Source organism: Thermobia domestica, chromosome 9 (assembly GCF_964235325.1).
Source record: "Thermobia domestica chromosome 9, izTheDome1.hap1.1, whole genome shotgun sequence".
Taxonomy (NCBI): Eukaryota; Metazoa; Arthropoda; class Insecta; order Zygentoma; family Lepismatidae; genus Thermobia; species Thermobia domestica.
In genome coordinates this window covers 140,132,877-140,149,416 of record NC_137462.1, presented here as the reverse complement: position 1 = coordinate 140,149,416, position 16,540 = coordinate 140,132,877, and the positions used below count along the sequence as shown (strand labels likewise).

Sequence of the window (16,540 nt, the reverse complement as noted above, 5' to 3'; positions counted from 1 at the left end):
GTTTTAAATGGTACTATCTAGCCCAATCTGTTTATTAACTTCGATTTCACTTGTTACCTTTTTGTTTACCTTCACGTACCTCCTAAAGTATCAAGAACTATTTCAATCCTTTCACAGCCTGAATATACTCCAAATAAATAGAATTATTGTCGTTTATGATATTCTGTCGTTAGTAAATAAATTAAATTAGAATAAAATATTGATCGTCTTACGCAGAATCGTTTTGAGGAATGATTTGTGTCATACTAAAGGCCTGACTACTGCAGGAAACATATGTTAGTCGAACTCTTTAGTATGGTACTAATCACGCGTCAGAACGACTTTGCATAAAGCTTGGATATTTTGTACTTCAAAATATTGGGGGGACGTGTCCCCCTCGTACCCCCGCCAGAACGCCCGTGCATCTATTGTTGGAAGTGTGTTGTCCAGTATTTTGTTTAAACAATAAACATCATGGAACTCCACTCAATTATAATTATGGTCAATGAATGGGTTTTCAGCTATTCATCTCTCATATATTCATTTTAGGTAATTATATATACTACTATATATAACAGTTATATAAGAAAACTAACGTAGACCTTATACGTATATGTTCTATCTATAAGAAAACTACGAATCTAATAATAAAATTACGAAACTGTTACCATAAAAGCTGTAATTTAAGTAGTACAGAATATAAATATTGTTACCTTCATAATCATGAGCGGGATAAATACGGTAATTATCTGGCAAACAGAACAATATGTTGTGAATAGAATTGTATAATGTGACTGGATCACCACCTTGTAGATCTGTTCTTCCATTGCCTCGAATCAAAAGCGTATCTCCACAGAACACAAGACCTTGTTCATGACAAACGTACGTAACACAACCTGTCATAAACGGTTAAATAATGTGGCTCGTATATTTAAAAATATAAAATATGAAACACTTTCGCATAGCTTAATAAGAGACAGGGAAACCCTCTCGTGTTTCTTACAACGTTAATTTTACTTATGAATGAAAATATTACGTTTATGTCATTAAATTTAGCTACTCATTGCAATCTTTCTGATAAAACAAGTTCACAATTATGCACTACAAATTACACGCTAGATTCTAGGTATGACAAAGGAAGAATGTCAAGGCAACTTATTCAGTCAGTACAGTTATCTCAAACACACTTCCTTATCTTTATCCTCATTCTTACTAATGTACTAAGTTCAAAAGGTAAGGATAGTATAAAATTTCATACGAATTATTATTGGAAACAGTAACTGCATTGAGTTTATTTTAGGACGAATTCTTGACTGTTCGCCACATGTAACCGCTTGGCGGCGTTGTATACACATTAACATCGGGTTTCTGACGAGCGCTGTATCAAAATGTCTTCAGTTGTGTTCGAGAAGTCAGTCACATACATAGCGTATATATATAGTTGTATTGTCAATTTTATCGTCATTGCACGTGTAACAGAATGGCACATTGAATCCATTTTGATCATTTTCCCTTTAAAGCTTAATAATGTGTATTTTACATTTATTTTGAATCTTGTAGAATTATATCAGTTATAAATCGAATGGCTTTTAAGAGGAAGTTGTTTATCCCATTAAACTTTGTCATGCTTTCAAAGTATGAAAATAAATTTAAATAAATATAGGTATCTCATAGAACTTGTACGGGACAGCTGTAACTTTTCTACAGCTACAGCTTCAAATATACCTCAAATTATTGAGGAGAGAAACGATTAAAATAACAGGAATGTTTAAGTGCAAGATTTTAAGCATTCAAACAAACTTATTTACTTTTAGTTTCAGATACACCCAGAAATTCATTTCACTTTTAAAGATTATTACATAACTGAACATTTGAAAGCAAACCGGTGATCTTGAAAGTAGAATTTTTCATTAACCTGATACGACTGAGTAAATGACCCAGTCCAATCAGGTTGTACAGACTCGGAATTTGAACCAAAGATCTCAATATTACAAAGACCAGTACAGACTATTTACTATTTTTGATATAACCTGACTCCATGGGTTACATCTACAGTGGATTAAAGCCACTCTTTTAACCTTGTCTTTTCTTCTTCTTAATTAAGAATGATTTTTTTAGTAAATCTTCTGGGGCTATCAGCCAGATGAAGGTATTGGCATCTGAAGTTTCGAATGCAATGTCTGTCAATACCTTCACTGGCTGATAGCGCGAAAAGACTTACTAAAATCACATCGCCAGGAAAAAATCAATTCATTCTTCAACGAAGAAAATATTTGATAGAACTACTAGTAATTACTATTTGATGTCAACTACGTAGCCTACAAAACAGGAAGTTTGGCCAACAAACCGAACTTTGAATTAAAATGGAACATCTCTTTCAAAAGCAATAGCAATACATAACTAACTCATTCAACATATATTTGAGAAATGGTTCCAACTGAGTCAGTAGAAATGTGACAATTGCACACGTAAGTTCTCGTTATCCTTCGTTTCCACTTTGGAATACTTTACTCAGCAGTTTTTAGGCTTTAAGGATTTAAGAATCAGTGTAATAATTTTCCCTTGAGATTTCTTTCTAAAGAACAGTTGAATGAATTCATTTCATATTATGTGGCCTTACTTATGCTTCTTTTTCAGCTGGATTGATATCAACACGAAATATTCAATAAAGTACAATTCTATTTATCACTCTGCAACCCTGCTTATCGAAGACAGTTCAAATAGTCAGCAGCAGAGTGCCACCCCTCTCCTTTCTTGTATTAGTTAAGAATGCAGCAGCTGTCCTTACTTTGGTTAATGATAACCAGATTAAGAATAAATATAAGCATTGTAGGAAATGGCCGTTTCTTACAGTTGAAGAAATACTATCTTTCAACGAAGTCACCTTTTCTGACACAATCAAAAGGGTTGTAATCCAATATAATGATAACATGTACTTTCATGAGCAACATATAATCGCAAAAGGACATCCTTTTTTTGAAAACGGGATGTAAAAATGATATATTTTGTCTGACTTCGGCAATATTTCGAAGAAAAAAAACTAGCAAAATGGCTAACGAACCGAAGCAGTTAACACTACAAGGAAAAGAGTACTGTTGGTTTTAGACTAACGAAACTACTTTATGAAGGAAATGAATTACATATTCATATTTACCACTAGTATGGCCTGGAGTATCGTAGACTTCAAGATTATGCTTTCCAAAATCAATAAGATCACAATCTCTTACATAGCAATCGGCTTTAGCTCCACTAGCAAATGAGATAATACTTTCACATTTAGGAAAATAGAACTTCAAGTGTCCAGTTCCAGTCACATGTTCCGAATGGATGTGAGTATTAACTGAAAAGAAAACGAAGTATAATTGAAATATTTTGCTTGTTCTTATTTTGATGCAATAATTTAAAACATATTCTTTCATATTAATTAGAGACAAATGTATAGCCTATTAGAGTACACCTGCAAATTTGCTAGGCCTATGGTCTCGCATTTCATATTTCAGCCCTCGCTTCCGTTCTTCACACAGCAAGAATTCGTTTATGAGATTATTTCATACCTTTAAATTGTCTCTAATTGTAACAAGTCTCGAGATATCATCATTTTAATTTAACAATTGCATTAACACCGAACTATTTTTGTTCCAACTATTTTCTTTCCTTCTAGGGAATATATATAGGCGCGGATTTAAGGGGGCTATAGCCCCCCCTTGTCGCTCAGGTATATACTGCATATAATGAGCTTCAATCCTGCTTTACACTGGATAAAGCTGCAAACTATGGTTTACCCCTCTCTTGATCATACCCTGGATCCGCCAGGATATATATATATATATCTATATCTATATATATATATATATATATATATATATATATATATATATATATATATATATATATATATATATATATATGTGTGTGTGTGTGTGTGTGTGTGTGTGTGTGTAGATAGATAGACACATATATAAAACAAAACAATTAAATATATCTAATTATTTTAAATGGAATGTCCATATACCGAATTTCATAACTCTACCCTACAGAAATTTAGAAATATGCACATTTTATGATAATAATTGCCACCCTTATTTTTCCCCTTCTTTGTCAAATTTCCAAAAATCCTCCTTAGTAGTATTAGGTCACAAATTCTATGCACTGTCCAAATTTCAAGTTTCTACCTTAAGCGGTTTGGCCTGGACATTGATAAGTCAGTCAGGACTTTGTATATAGAGAGATTTGGAGAAAAAGTGAGACTGTTATGAAATCGTAGTATATCTACTCTGCTTCGTGTTGCTTGCTTAAAGTTTTCATCTAAACCATTTCTATAAAGATAGCACGCAACACACTGCAACTTTATTCTAATTTCATGCACTTTTTTTAAAAAAACTTAGTTGAAATGATAGTTCATATTCTGTTCAAAGCTTGTAAATTTAGAATTTACATTTCTGGGCTCTCAGCATCTATGGCTATTTAGCCCGTCACGTTTGAGGGATGACGTCCCTCGGCGAGCAGACTATCTCCGGGGAAAGGGAAGGAAGGAAGGGCCTGGAACCTATAAATTAGGTATCACCCCGATATTTGCCTGGTGTGAATGAGGAAAATCTCATTGGGGGTTGCTGGTCTGAAAAAGTGTTTTTTTTTACTTTTTCGACCGAGTGCCCCCACCGGGAATCGAGCCCGAGATCGCTCGCACCGAAGGCGAGAGCGTTAGAGACTAAAACTTGTGAATGTTGTATTTGTCTGTTGGTTTATTGAATCCAGAACTACGGTATATGAGACCTAAACTTAAGGCGCATCCGAATCACCGTAACGCATTCAATGCTCTCCCACCGGGAATCAAACCTGTAACCTTTGCATTGTTAGCGTTAGACACAGTGGCGGATCCAGGATATGATCAAGGGAGGGGCTAAATCATAGTTTGCCGTTTTATCCAGTGTAAAGCAGGATTGAAGCCCATTTTATCCAGTGTAAACCTGAGCGTCAAGGGGGGGGCTATAGCCCCTATAGCCCTCCCCTTGGATCCGCCACTGGTTAGACACACACACATACATACATGACCTCTTCTCTCCACTCCGGTTCTATCGAGCTTTATTGTTCCAGTGAGGAGAAAGACAGCATGCCAGAATATTCTCAACTACCTGACGTTGTAATGGAGTAAATATTTTGGAGCAACATTTTTTTGAAGATTCTCGAAGTGATACATGGATACACTTAATTAGTGGCTTATTGAAGAAAGTTCGGTTGAGAGAAAGATGTAATCTGAATTGATGTGAAAGCTAGTTTGATAGAAATTGAAAATAGTAGGTCGCATTGAAACCAAATAATGATGACATCCTGTACATATTTCATAATAAAATGGTTTTATTTCTCTTCAGTTTTTCTTTTGTTTCTTGAGAACTTGTAGAATGTTAACTTATTACGTACTGAAGACAAATCAATTTAAAACAAACAAAGAAAATAACAATAATAACAACTTTTTTTCATATTGAGTTAATAGTGCATTACAAAATTGCATTATAGCTTCTTTTCTCTACAAAACAAGAATGTGTTTTTTAACATTGAAACTTAGTTCAATGGATTTGAAGTTTAATGACGATGTCTGCGATGCAAGAACTTGATTCAAATCGCTTTGAAACAATTTCACGCTGAATCTTTAGAAATAATTAAACTACCATGAAATAAATAAAATAAAATAAAAACAAGTATATATATCTATAAAGAACAGATAAATTTGATAGATAAATATAATATTATTCTATTTTGAAAATAATGTAAATTCTTACGAAGTTTTACTTAAAATATCACATACATTTTTGGATCAAAAAATCCAGTATATTTCAGGCAAAATTTTTCTTGTAGGTTTATATCTGGAAATCTACATATAGTGTAGCCAAACCCAAACTATCACTTAATTCAGTATGATGTACTTGTTTCGTAAAAAATACGAAAACTGGATTTGGGGGCTGATCAAAAAATTTTTGGTCCTTGATCCAAAAATGCATTTAAAGATCCAGTATATAACTAAAACTAACTCTATGGCCTATGTAACCCGGAGGTTCAATGCTGCTTTCACAAAAGCTCTTCAATGACTTCTATCTGTAGCCAATTGGATCCAGTTTCTACTTTGTATTCCAATCTCTGCGAGATCCATCTTAATATTGTCCTCCCATCTGCGCCTAGGTCTTCCTAATGGTCGTTTTCAGATTGGTCTTCCAGTTAAGGCTTTTAAAGCGTTCTTGCTTTCTTCCATCCCAGCTACATGATCTGCCCACCTAAGCCTCCTAGACCCTAACAACGTTCGGTAAACCGTATGAATTATGTAGATCCTCGTTATGAAGTTTCCGCCATTCCCCATTCGCGTTCCTGTTGGGTCTGAATATTCGTCTCAGAATCTTGTTTTCAAATACTTAAAAGATCCAGTATATTTCAATCAAAAATTATCTTGTACGCCTTGTATCTGAAGAACTATGCCTATATATAATGTAGCCGAATCCAAGCTATCACTTAACTCAGTTTGATGTGCTTATTCCGTAAAAAGAAAAAAGAAGAAAAAAACGAAAACTCGATTTAGGGGCTGTTCAAAAAATTTTTGACCCCTGATCCAAAAATGCTTCAAAAGATCCAATATATTTCAATAAAAAAATTTTCTTATACGCCTTATATCTGGAGAACTACACATTGTGTAACCAAACCAAAACTATCACTTAACTCAGTATGATGTGCTTATTCCGTTCAAAAATTTCGTGGCCCCTGATCCTAAAGCTAATTATTGGTCAAGGTCGCAATCTTTTGATGCATTTTTTGATCATTCCTAAAATTCTTGTTTTAGAAATAAAAATAAAAATGAAATGAAATCTTTCAGTTTTATGTCCCACGGTTATGCCGGTTAGGCTAAAGGAGACGGTGATAATGAGTAATGAATGAAACGGTGGAATGAAGAAAGTGGGAGGAAACGGGAGAACCCCGAGAAAACCCCCACACACGGTTTTGTCCACCACAAAGTTCACTTGGCGGGGGCTGGGATCGAACCCGGGACCCCAAGCACAAGAGGTGAACGCTCTACCACTGAGCCACCGCGGCCCAGTTTTAGAAATACAATGGACTATAATATAATTTGATAGTCTACTATTCGTAAATAGCAGACTCAACAGAACACTGTGTTTTATTTTTCTTATTTACAAATTCAAAAATCTATTGGCGTCCTAAACTCAAATTATCATGAAAAAACATCAATTAGAGTTCCTTTTTTGAACTACCGTACTAGTGTGGCTCAGTAACAAAGTAAATAATGGTGGCGTGGTCTCCTAATCTAGCTCCCTTTGACGCGAGATACTGTGGTGGGGAACGGCCCTTATTGTATCTAAAATTTGATCTTACATGATGATCTATGCACTAGTTCGGAGCCACGTTACTAATAGGTTCCATCCTTCATAACTCGGTGTTGCATATGGATACAAAACATAAGAATTAAACTAAACTACGAGTACAACTATTACTTACGAGCGAATTTTAATTGCAAACCAAGTTGTTCAATTAATCGTTTATCCCTTTCTATTTGTTTATTTAATGGATCTATTATGACAGCAATACGTGTCGTAATATCCGCTAGAATGTAAGTATAGACACAAGTTTCAGGATCAAAGAGCTGGAAAAAAATAAATAAAAAAAATAAATAAAAGAGTTTGCATAGTGAGCTATCAAGACAGAGACCACTTAACGTGATGACTATTATTAGCTATTGAAATTCGACTAATGCCATATTTGAATATCCGAACATATTTTTTTCGAACAAATGACAAATTATTCTTCGAATAAGTAATAGTTGTTCAATAATTATTCAAGTAGGCTGTATAGTAATTTTTTTCACCAATTATTTCAATAACTGTGGCTAAACTTCTTTTTCTGGATTCTATATTGTATCTCAGGATACGAGTACACCAGGTTATAAAAGCAATAGAAAAGATTCTTAGGATTGTCATACTAATCCACTTGTGATTGAATAAAAATGCTAAATCAAGGTATACTAAAGTAACTATTATTATTATTATTATTATTATTATTATTATTATTATTATTATTATTATTATATATTTTAGCGGGGGGTGAACAAATTAAAATTTTTACTTCACTTCCAAGAATTTAATTCTACATTTTTCTGTTAAATTTGATAATATTGGTCAATGGACATTGGGTCACTAGTATTAAATACACAAAAGTTATTGGGTGTTTTCAGAAATGATAAATTAAAGAAATGAAAAATGCTTCTTCCATAGACAAATTTAAAAATACTAAAATGTTTATTACGTAAATATGCATATGCACATCACAGTGGATCCGAGTTGCGAACAAGTTTCTTTCGTGAACAACCTTTTCCCTCAGCTCGAGAATAATATTTCGGCTACGAACGCACACGTGCGCATGTGTTCACAATTTCACGCACCCAGTAGCACGTTGTGCTTTTACAGGTTTGCTGTAAACATTATAGGCCTTATGCAAAGTCCTTTTGACGTATGATTAGCGTCATACTAAAGGCCTGACTACTGCAGGAAACATGTTAGTCAAACTCTTTAGTGTGGCACTAATCACGCATCAGAACGATTCTGCGTAAGGCCCTATATGCCAGAATGTTGTATTTAAGAACTGCATTTTTCTTTTTTTCCCACTTTTTGTGTATTTTAACAGGTTGGCTGCCATGAGCATCATATGTGGTGCTCACCTTATTTTTCTGTGGGACCATAAGCACCATATATGATGCTCATGCTCGATATCACAAATTACTAACCCATTCAGGTTCTTGAGCATCATATATGATGCTCATTGTCACAAATTACTGTGAGACCATGAGCATGACATATGGTGCTCGGCTCCCATTGGTACATTTTCGGGAGAAGCAAAATATCGCGACAAAAATGTGACATGACTATCCATAATTGAAACAAAGATAAGAAGAAATTTATGGCCTCCTGGGATCGACGGTCATAAGTACAAGGTCAAAGTGGACCAAGAAGTAGAGTGGCAAGTGGAGTATTTAACACGAAGGCCGCCACTCCGTCAATATCTTCAGTCAATTTTTAGTGGCAGTGTTAATGAGTGCTCAACAATGTTTCATACGTGAACAGTTAGTGTATGAATCCGAACTCGGGCATAACACTGCGCAACAACCCAAAACATTTATCATCGAAAGAGGAAGGTGCAGTGAACCACAGATCAGCAACTCGTTGGTTCCACAAATTTCGTGGAGATTATAAAAATGTCGGAGATCAACCAAGACCCGCCCGCCCCAGAGAAACAGATTCTGCGGTCATGCGACACGACACTGAGAAAGACGGAAACGAATCCATCCATCCACCAGCACACACCGATTGTCAAACGAACTTGATGTGTCCCAGTTCACTGTAGTCTGTCACTTTCGCGAGCTCGAGAAAACCACCAGAAGCTGTTCATTGTACCACATGAGCTGACCCCAGCTCGGGCCCAGAGGTGAGTGGATGTGCACCGCAACTGCTCCAAAATATCCGCGTGATGTGCGCTTTCTGAAACGGATTGTCACATGCTATATAAGTAGTGTTTTCCCCAAAACCCGAACGCGCAAAAACAGTGGTTCACTTCCAACCTCCAGAACCTTTCGAACATAAAGTCATACTCTGTGTGTGGTGAAACTATGAGATAGAATTCATTTCCAGTTCGTTGTTAATGGTTGCACCATTAATGCCGATCTTTATTCCTAATAATTGGGAGCGGATGTATTCTTCATTACGCCATTGATGAACCGAAAGCGCGCCATACTGCAACAGAATAATACAAAAGCACACTCAGCTCAAAAAGCACAACAAAAAATTCAGAAACTTGATGCCATTGAACTTATGCCACATCCAACTCCCTGAATTCATGATGCTTCATCAACCAGCAGGAGATGGAAAAAGCAATGACTGGTTTCTTTGCCTCTAAGGATAAGACGTTGGTATCAACATGGAATCGAGAAACTGCCACAAAGATGACTGCAGACAGTCCAACACAAGGAACTATACTTTGAATGTTAACCTGCTTTCAGTATACTGTAATAAACACAAGTTAACAGAATATTTCAAGACGTATGTTTCAAATTTTTCTGTAGTGCTATTTATTGATATTGATGGAACGGCGATTTTTTAATGTCCCGAGACGTAAAATTGTTAAATACGACCCTGAGAACATCTGTAACCTCTCATTGCAATAGAGGGATAAGATCAGACAGGACTTGTTCCTCGAACGCTGAATCCATATTAGAAAGCCACTGCTCGGTATCTCTTACTAATTTTGCTCTAGTCGATATTGAAGCAAGAAATAGCAATAAGCTTCTACGTCTTCTAGTTTTAGCAGAGAGAGATATATGTGAAGATGGTACCTTCTCTTCGGACGCTAAATCGATTCCAAAAGGTCGCTATCTAGTATTACCGTATTTGTTCTATTGAAACAAGAAATTATTAATTTCTACCATTTCCGATATATCTAGAGCACGTTTCTTTTATCTTGGCACACTTCCCGCCAATGCACTTGATTGGCCTTTAAAGTATTTTCCGCTATCACTCACATGAACGTTTTACCCCAATAGACGTCTTGTTAGTGTTGTCGTGTACGTGACGTCAGTTGTCAGCCAGCCCATCAAATGAGGTCATTGCTGTTTGGCGCGTATTTGAAGTGCTTAGTTGCCACACGTCAACAAGTGTGTTCCAGTGCTTTGTGAGTGGTTTGGCGGTTCGCTGTTTCCTAGCGTATTGTAAATGTCAACTTAACCGTGGCGTGGCAACAAAGTGTTGCAGACAGATCCATCTTCTAGGCGGGAAGCGTGCCTCTTTCTCTAGAACTGAATTGGTTCCGAAAAATCACTTCTCGACATCTCTTACCGTTTTTGCTGTATGGCAACCAACATTGAGATTAGAAATCGTTAATTTCTACCACTTTCGGTTTGATAGAGGTCTGATAAACCATGTGTTGCTACCTTTAACCCATTTAAGGCCCCCGGGTCAAAAACGACCCATTTAGTATTTTGTTATTCCTAAAGTTTATATATTTGCCACCGGGTTGTTTTCGTTCCAGTATCATAATTAGCCAATGGAAGATCAGCAAAACGAGATGACACTAAATTTACCAAGAATAGGTCGAAAACTATCTATTTTCCAAAATAAATCAAAATACAAAACAAAAAAGGGTTATATTTTACGTGCCTGGTGTAGTACTTCCCGAGTAGGTAGAAGTTCACTTTCTGCTTTATGTTTATGTAGATATGTTGTCGAATTAATATGGCTGGTAACGAAGATTGCAGATTATCTATGAGTAGCTTTAAATTTCATTTAAAAATTACAAAAGGTCTTGCGTAATAAAATTTGACGTCTGGAAGCCATGTTGATTGTTTACATTGAAGTGGGGATGGTGCGCGCGCATGTAGCGGAAGTATTTCTGGAGTGTGGCGGAACACTTAAACTGGTAAGTAGTTCGTTGCTTTGTGCAGAAAATTATAGTGCATTGATCATTTTTCGTTTATTTTATTATGTATGTATGGAAATTCCATATCGTTGTGCTATTTGTATTCTTGATTCCTTTTTTGTGGAAAGGGGTAACTTGGTACATTGTTCAGTTGTGCCCACCCCCTTATGTCCATGACGCACCCCCCCATTGTCTACCCATAGGTGTTCTTCCATGATAAAAAATCTTTTCGATTAATTTTTACACCCCCTCAAACATATTTATATAGATTTTTACCCCCCCCCAATTATTTCAATGACGCAGCTTGCGTCATAGCCCACCTTTGTGGGCACCCCTGCATTGTTGATTGCCAACATGTCATGTTACCATTTTTTCATAATAAGGTACCGATAATACATATACCACAACGATATGGGATCTCCACATATCGTCCCTTTGTTTGCAAACTGTCGTGTCTCAGTTTTTCTCATTTTTCAGGAGAGTGTTTGAAATTTTGCACCTATTTCATTTTCCTGTTACGCTTGTGTTTATCAACAAATATTTACCAGTTTTTGAGACAGTGTAGCCGGAAGTACATTCATTAATACCACATGTTTAAATTATATAATATTGGTACAGTATATTAATTCATAAAAAATATGTTATTTGAGATACGTCATTTTGCAAAAAAAAAAAGAAGTTAGTTTTAAGAATGAGTTACGTCACTGCGCATAGTTCTTAGAATGTATGAATATTGTCCACGTGTATACATCTAAGTTGCTGTATTCATCTTTGATATGAGTAAGTTATAAAAAAATAGTAAAGTAGATATAAAAATTAGTAATAGTAATAGTAAATATAGAACCAAAGTCTTATTTCTTTCATTAATTAATTAAACATATTTATGAAATTAATAGTAGAATAACAAACTAGTAAGGCTTATGACCTTTCACCAAAAAAAAAAAAAAAAAAAAAAAGGAAATAGTGTGGTATGAAATTAATACTACAATTTAGCACTATTAAGTGAATATGAAGCTGTATGAAAGAAAAATAAAAATTAAGGCAGCTTCTAAATAAGGAAATTAAAAATAAGTTATCGTAACTTTTAAGTAAACATGAGTATAAGTTAAATGAGTAGAGCCAATAGCTCCTCCATACAATACTAATAATTATTGAACCATGTCCATAAAGTAATTGAAAAAGGAAAAAAAAAGTCTGGAAGTTAACAAAACTACAAAAAGAAAGAATCTCGTTTTTTTTTTTTTTTTTTTTTTTTTTTTTTTTTTTTTTTTTTTTTTTTTTGAAACGGTCCTAATGGAGGTGCAAGTATAATTGCTGGTGCTCAGAGATTCTTATGACAGGGATAGGTCTGTTGTATACAGATATTAAGTCAGCGTATTTGTCTTGGGCGACTTCAGGTTAAGTTCGAGCTTAAAATCTTTTACATTCTTCTTGAAGCGCTTTGATTGGAGTTCCTTGTAGTCTAATTGTGGGTGGCCGGTTTTGTAGAAAATAGTTATTGCGAGGCTTGGCCTTGAGTTATCGGCAGTGACGTAACTAAGGGGGGAAACGGGCATTGGGTCACGGGTGCTGGATTGGGGGGCGCAAAACTGGGCAAATATTTATTTTCGCTATAAGGCAAGTAAAGGAGTTTTAGTAAACTAAAGATCATTAAAAAACTTACCTCAGAAACTAGCCTAGTTGCGTCACTGGTTGTCGGTGACCTCTTCAAAACTCATATTTCCATCATGTTCTTCCAAAATGAAATGAAATGAAATCTTTAAGTTTCACGTCCCACGGTTATGCCGGTGAGGCTAAAGGAAACGGTGATGACGAGAAATTCATGAAAGGGTGGAATGAAGGAAGTGGGAGAAAATGGGAGAACCCGGAGAAAACCTACGCACATGGTGTTTGTCCACCACAAATTTCACTTGGCACGAGCTGGGATCGAACCAAGGACCCCATGCACCAGAGGTGAATGCTCTACCACCCCGGCCCCATGTTCTTCCAGTTTAGTTTTTTGCATTACTTCCCTTTGATTCTAGGATTTGTAGAATTCTAAGTTCTTTGGAGAACTGCTTGAAGTTGACGAAATCAGTATGCTGTAGTTCCACTACCTCAGAAGGTTGCTTTCTACGAGCCAGCTTGATCACAAGGACCAGTTGTGAAGGCACACAATTATTTCCTGCTTTCTTAAACAACATATTAAAACAAATTGCGCATTAAGGTGAACACACACATACACACAAAAGAGTCGTTTGAGATACGACTGTGTGAGAAAAATAGAAACTTACCTTAATTTCTCTTGCAAACTGTTGTATCTTGAGTTACGACAGTTCGACAGAAATTTAATTCTCTACATACGACGAATTGAGATACGACGAACATCAAACTGCTTATTCCACAGTTATATTTATGAATTTAGATACGGCTATTAAAGAGATTTATAGAGCTCCTAAACAGGGGCGTCATTTCACCCTTCGCTTGAGGGGGGCAAGAGCACCACCAACATAAGACTTTAACGTTTTGTACTAGTATATTAGTAGACAATCGATTAAAGTATATGTATTCCTCAAACTCTTGGGGGGGGGGCAATTGCCCCCTCCTGCCCTCCCTAAATGACGCCCCTGCTCCTAAAGGAGAATTCGGGCCTAGTCTTAACTCAAAAATCGATTTTTTTTTTTTTTTTTAGATATGACACTATGCAAAACAAGAGACGATATGCTACAATAGCCACACCAGCGTTGTAAAGTATTACCCAAAAAAGATAAGGGCATATATGGGTTAATTGTTTTGGCTCTATGGAGATCAATATTGAAGCCCGAAGCGGATATAGTATACATGAAGCTGCATCAGTTCCCGAAGGAGCAGGACGCTCATACTTTTAGGGATTATTCATTGAGTATGTACGAACTTACAAAGGGGGTAACAAAGAGACTTTTATTTACTTATCGACTGATACGAAAATAAAAAAGAACGTACCTGTACTTTATATCTGCATGTGTAGTACCCTTGTACTTTATCTATGACTGTGTGTGTGGGGGGGATTTAACGCATATCGCATGTCTTGTGCACATGGATACTTCTTACTATTGCACTACGTAGAAAATTTATGGTATTTCATGTAGAAGTGGTAATAGAACACAGAAGAAACGCAGATCAGGGGGTTCTCATGTATACTATTACCCCTGAAGCAATAGTGAATTTCTACTATTTTTGGTTTTCGTAGATTGAGATGAAGGTGCGATTTCTAGAGATAATGAATCGATTCCAAAATTCAGCTTCTCAGTATCTCTTATTGTTTCTACTTCGAGCATAGCATAGTTGTATAGTCTAAAATGAAAGAAAACACGACTTCTAATACAATGAATTACCTGTCGAAAGAAAAAATCACCTGAAAATGCAATTTGATAAGGCATTTTAAATCGTTCTGTGTCTTCTGGTTCACAGGGCTGGTTACTTTTCATAGCACTTTTTTGAATTATGTTCATCTTACGATATAAAGCATTGAAAAGTCTCCGAGCAAACATATCTAAAATATTTGCAAGACTGCTAACAGTTACTGATTTTCACGGGCTATGTCCTAATATATGCTATTAAACAGTGAGCATGTGTTCCTTTCTTTATCAGTCTTAAAATAATGGGAATGATCTATGACGGATCTGATAATTTCACTTAAGTTTTATTTGTTCTTGTAGAAAGTGTGGTTCAGGCTTAATAATTTATCCATGAAATAACGTTTTTTGGTAAAATATGTAAAATACATATTTTTATTACACTTTTGACTAAATCTAGACACAGATCACATAAGAATCTAGAAGAATCTTGTTTTTTCTTTCTTTTCTTTCATAACCTTAATTGATATTTTTTTATCTTCAGATGCAGACCTAAGTCACCTATATCAGTAAGTAATATTAAGGTTATGGCAATACGGTTAAGGTAATACCGGCAATAAGGGAGCCAAATGGATGTAGTAGAACTGATGGTAAAAGACCAGATGGGATGACCTTAATACCTTGGAAGAGAGGCAAATCATTGATTTGGGATTTTACATGCACAGATACTTTCGCCCCTTCCAACCTTCCTTTCTCCTCACTCCAAGCGGGCAATGTAGCCAGTCGAAAGGAAACAGAAAAAAGACGAAAATACAGTAACCTAACAGAGAAGTACCAACTTGTGCCCATTGCCATTGAATCCAGTGGATCCTGGGGCAAAGAAGGCCTCAGCTTTATAAGAGAAGTAGGTAAACGCATCACTCAATTATCTGGTGATGATAGAGCAAGCACCTTCCTAATTCAGAGAATAAGTATGGCAGTGCAAAGAGGTAATGTAACCTCTATATTAGGAACCATACCACCAGGTAAAGAGCTAGAGGAGATTTTTCTTCTTTAAAACACCTTTCTTTATGTTATCTGATTTTCTTATGCTTGAAGAAGAAATTGATTTGTATATAAAGTTATCTCTACTATGTGATTTGCTTTAGGATTGTTATGTTTATGTACATGTTATTTATTCTTGTAATAGTTAAAATTTAATTTTTATCACTTGTTTGACCAGTAGATGCAAGAAATAATCATATCATTATGTTATGATTTTTTCAGTAATAGATTGTATTTTCGCAGGTTTAATCTTCCAGTTATTGTATTTTCTATACTTGTACGGTATTACTCAGCTCTTATTTTATTTTCTGTATTAGATACATAAAAAAAAGTCATATTAATAGTTATTTTGTATTATAATAAATTAAACGAAAAATTTATGAAAATTATAGCTGATGATGAAAAATAGACGATGAATTTCGGTCATCCGAATTGTCACAGATGTTCAATGGCGGAAAATCTTGTCACAGAAAATAAAAACATTCTTTAATCACTTCACAAAAAACTCCTCGTTTTCTTTTTACAGCAACTACGATTAATGCTATCACTTAAGGATTACAGACGAACGGTTTTGTAAGCTATTGTATAAAATAACAATAGTGTTATTAACCGGATAAATCGTAATTAATCTACTGCAATCATTGAAATTATGGAAACAGTTCTCTTGTTCTATCGGTATTTGTGGAAACTATAATCCAACCCACATAGGAATGCCATTTCTGTCTGGAAACACCAGTGGTGTGTTT

At 35.5% G+C, this 16,540-nt stretch overlaps 1 protein-coding gene across 1 annotated transcript in view; it reads right to left on the bottom strand.

Moving 5' to 3' along the window:
* Positions 1-15,217, bottom strand: part of LOC145694155 (persulfide dioxygenase ETHE1, mitochondrial-like) — a 36,862-nt gene extending 21,645 nt beyond the window's left edge. The window contains exons 1-4 of the mRNA XM_081770267.1: positions 14,790-15,217; positions 7,474-7,618; positions 3,134-3,319; positions 693-875 (exon numbers count right to left, since the gene is read on the bottom strand). Of these exons, the coding sequence (XP_081626393.1) occupies positions 693-875; positions 3,134-3,319; positions 7,474-7,618; positions 14,790-14,945 (670 nt within the window). The 5' untranslated portion in view covers positions 14,946-15,217. The remainder of the gene's footprint in view (positions 1-692; positions 876-3,133; positions 3,320-7,473; positions 7,619-14,789) is intronic.
* Positions 15,218-16,540: the final 1,323 nt, after the last annotated feature.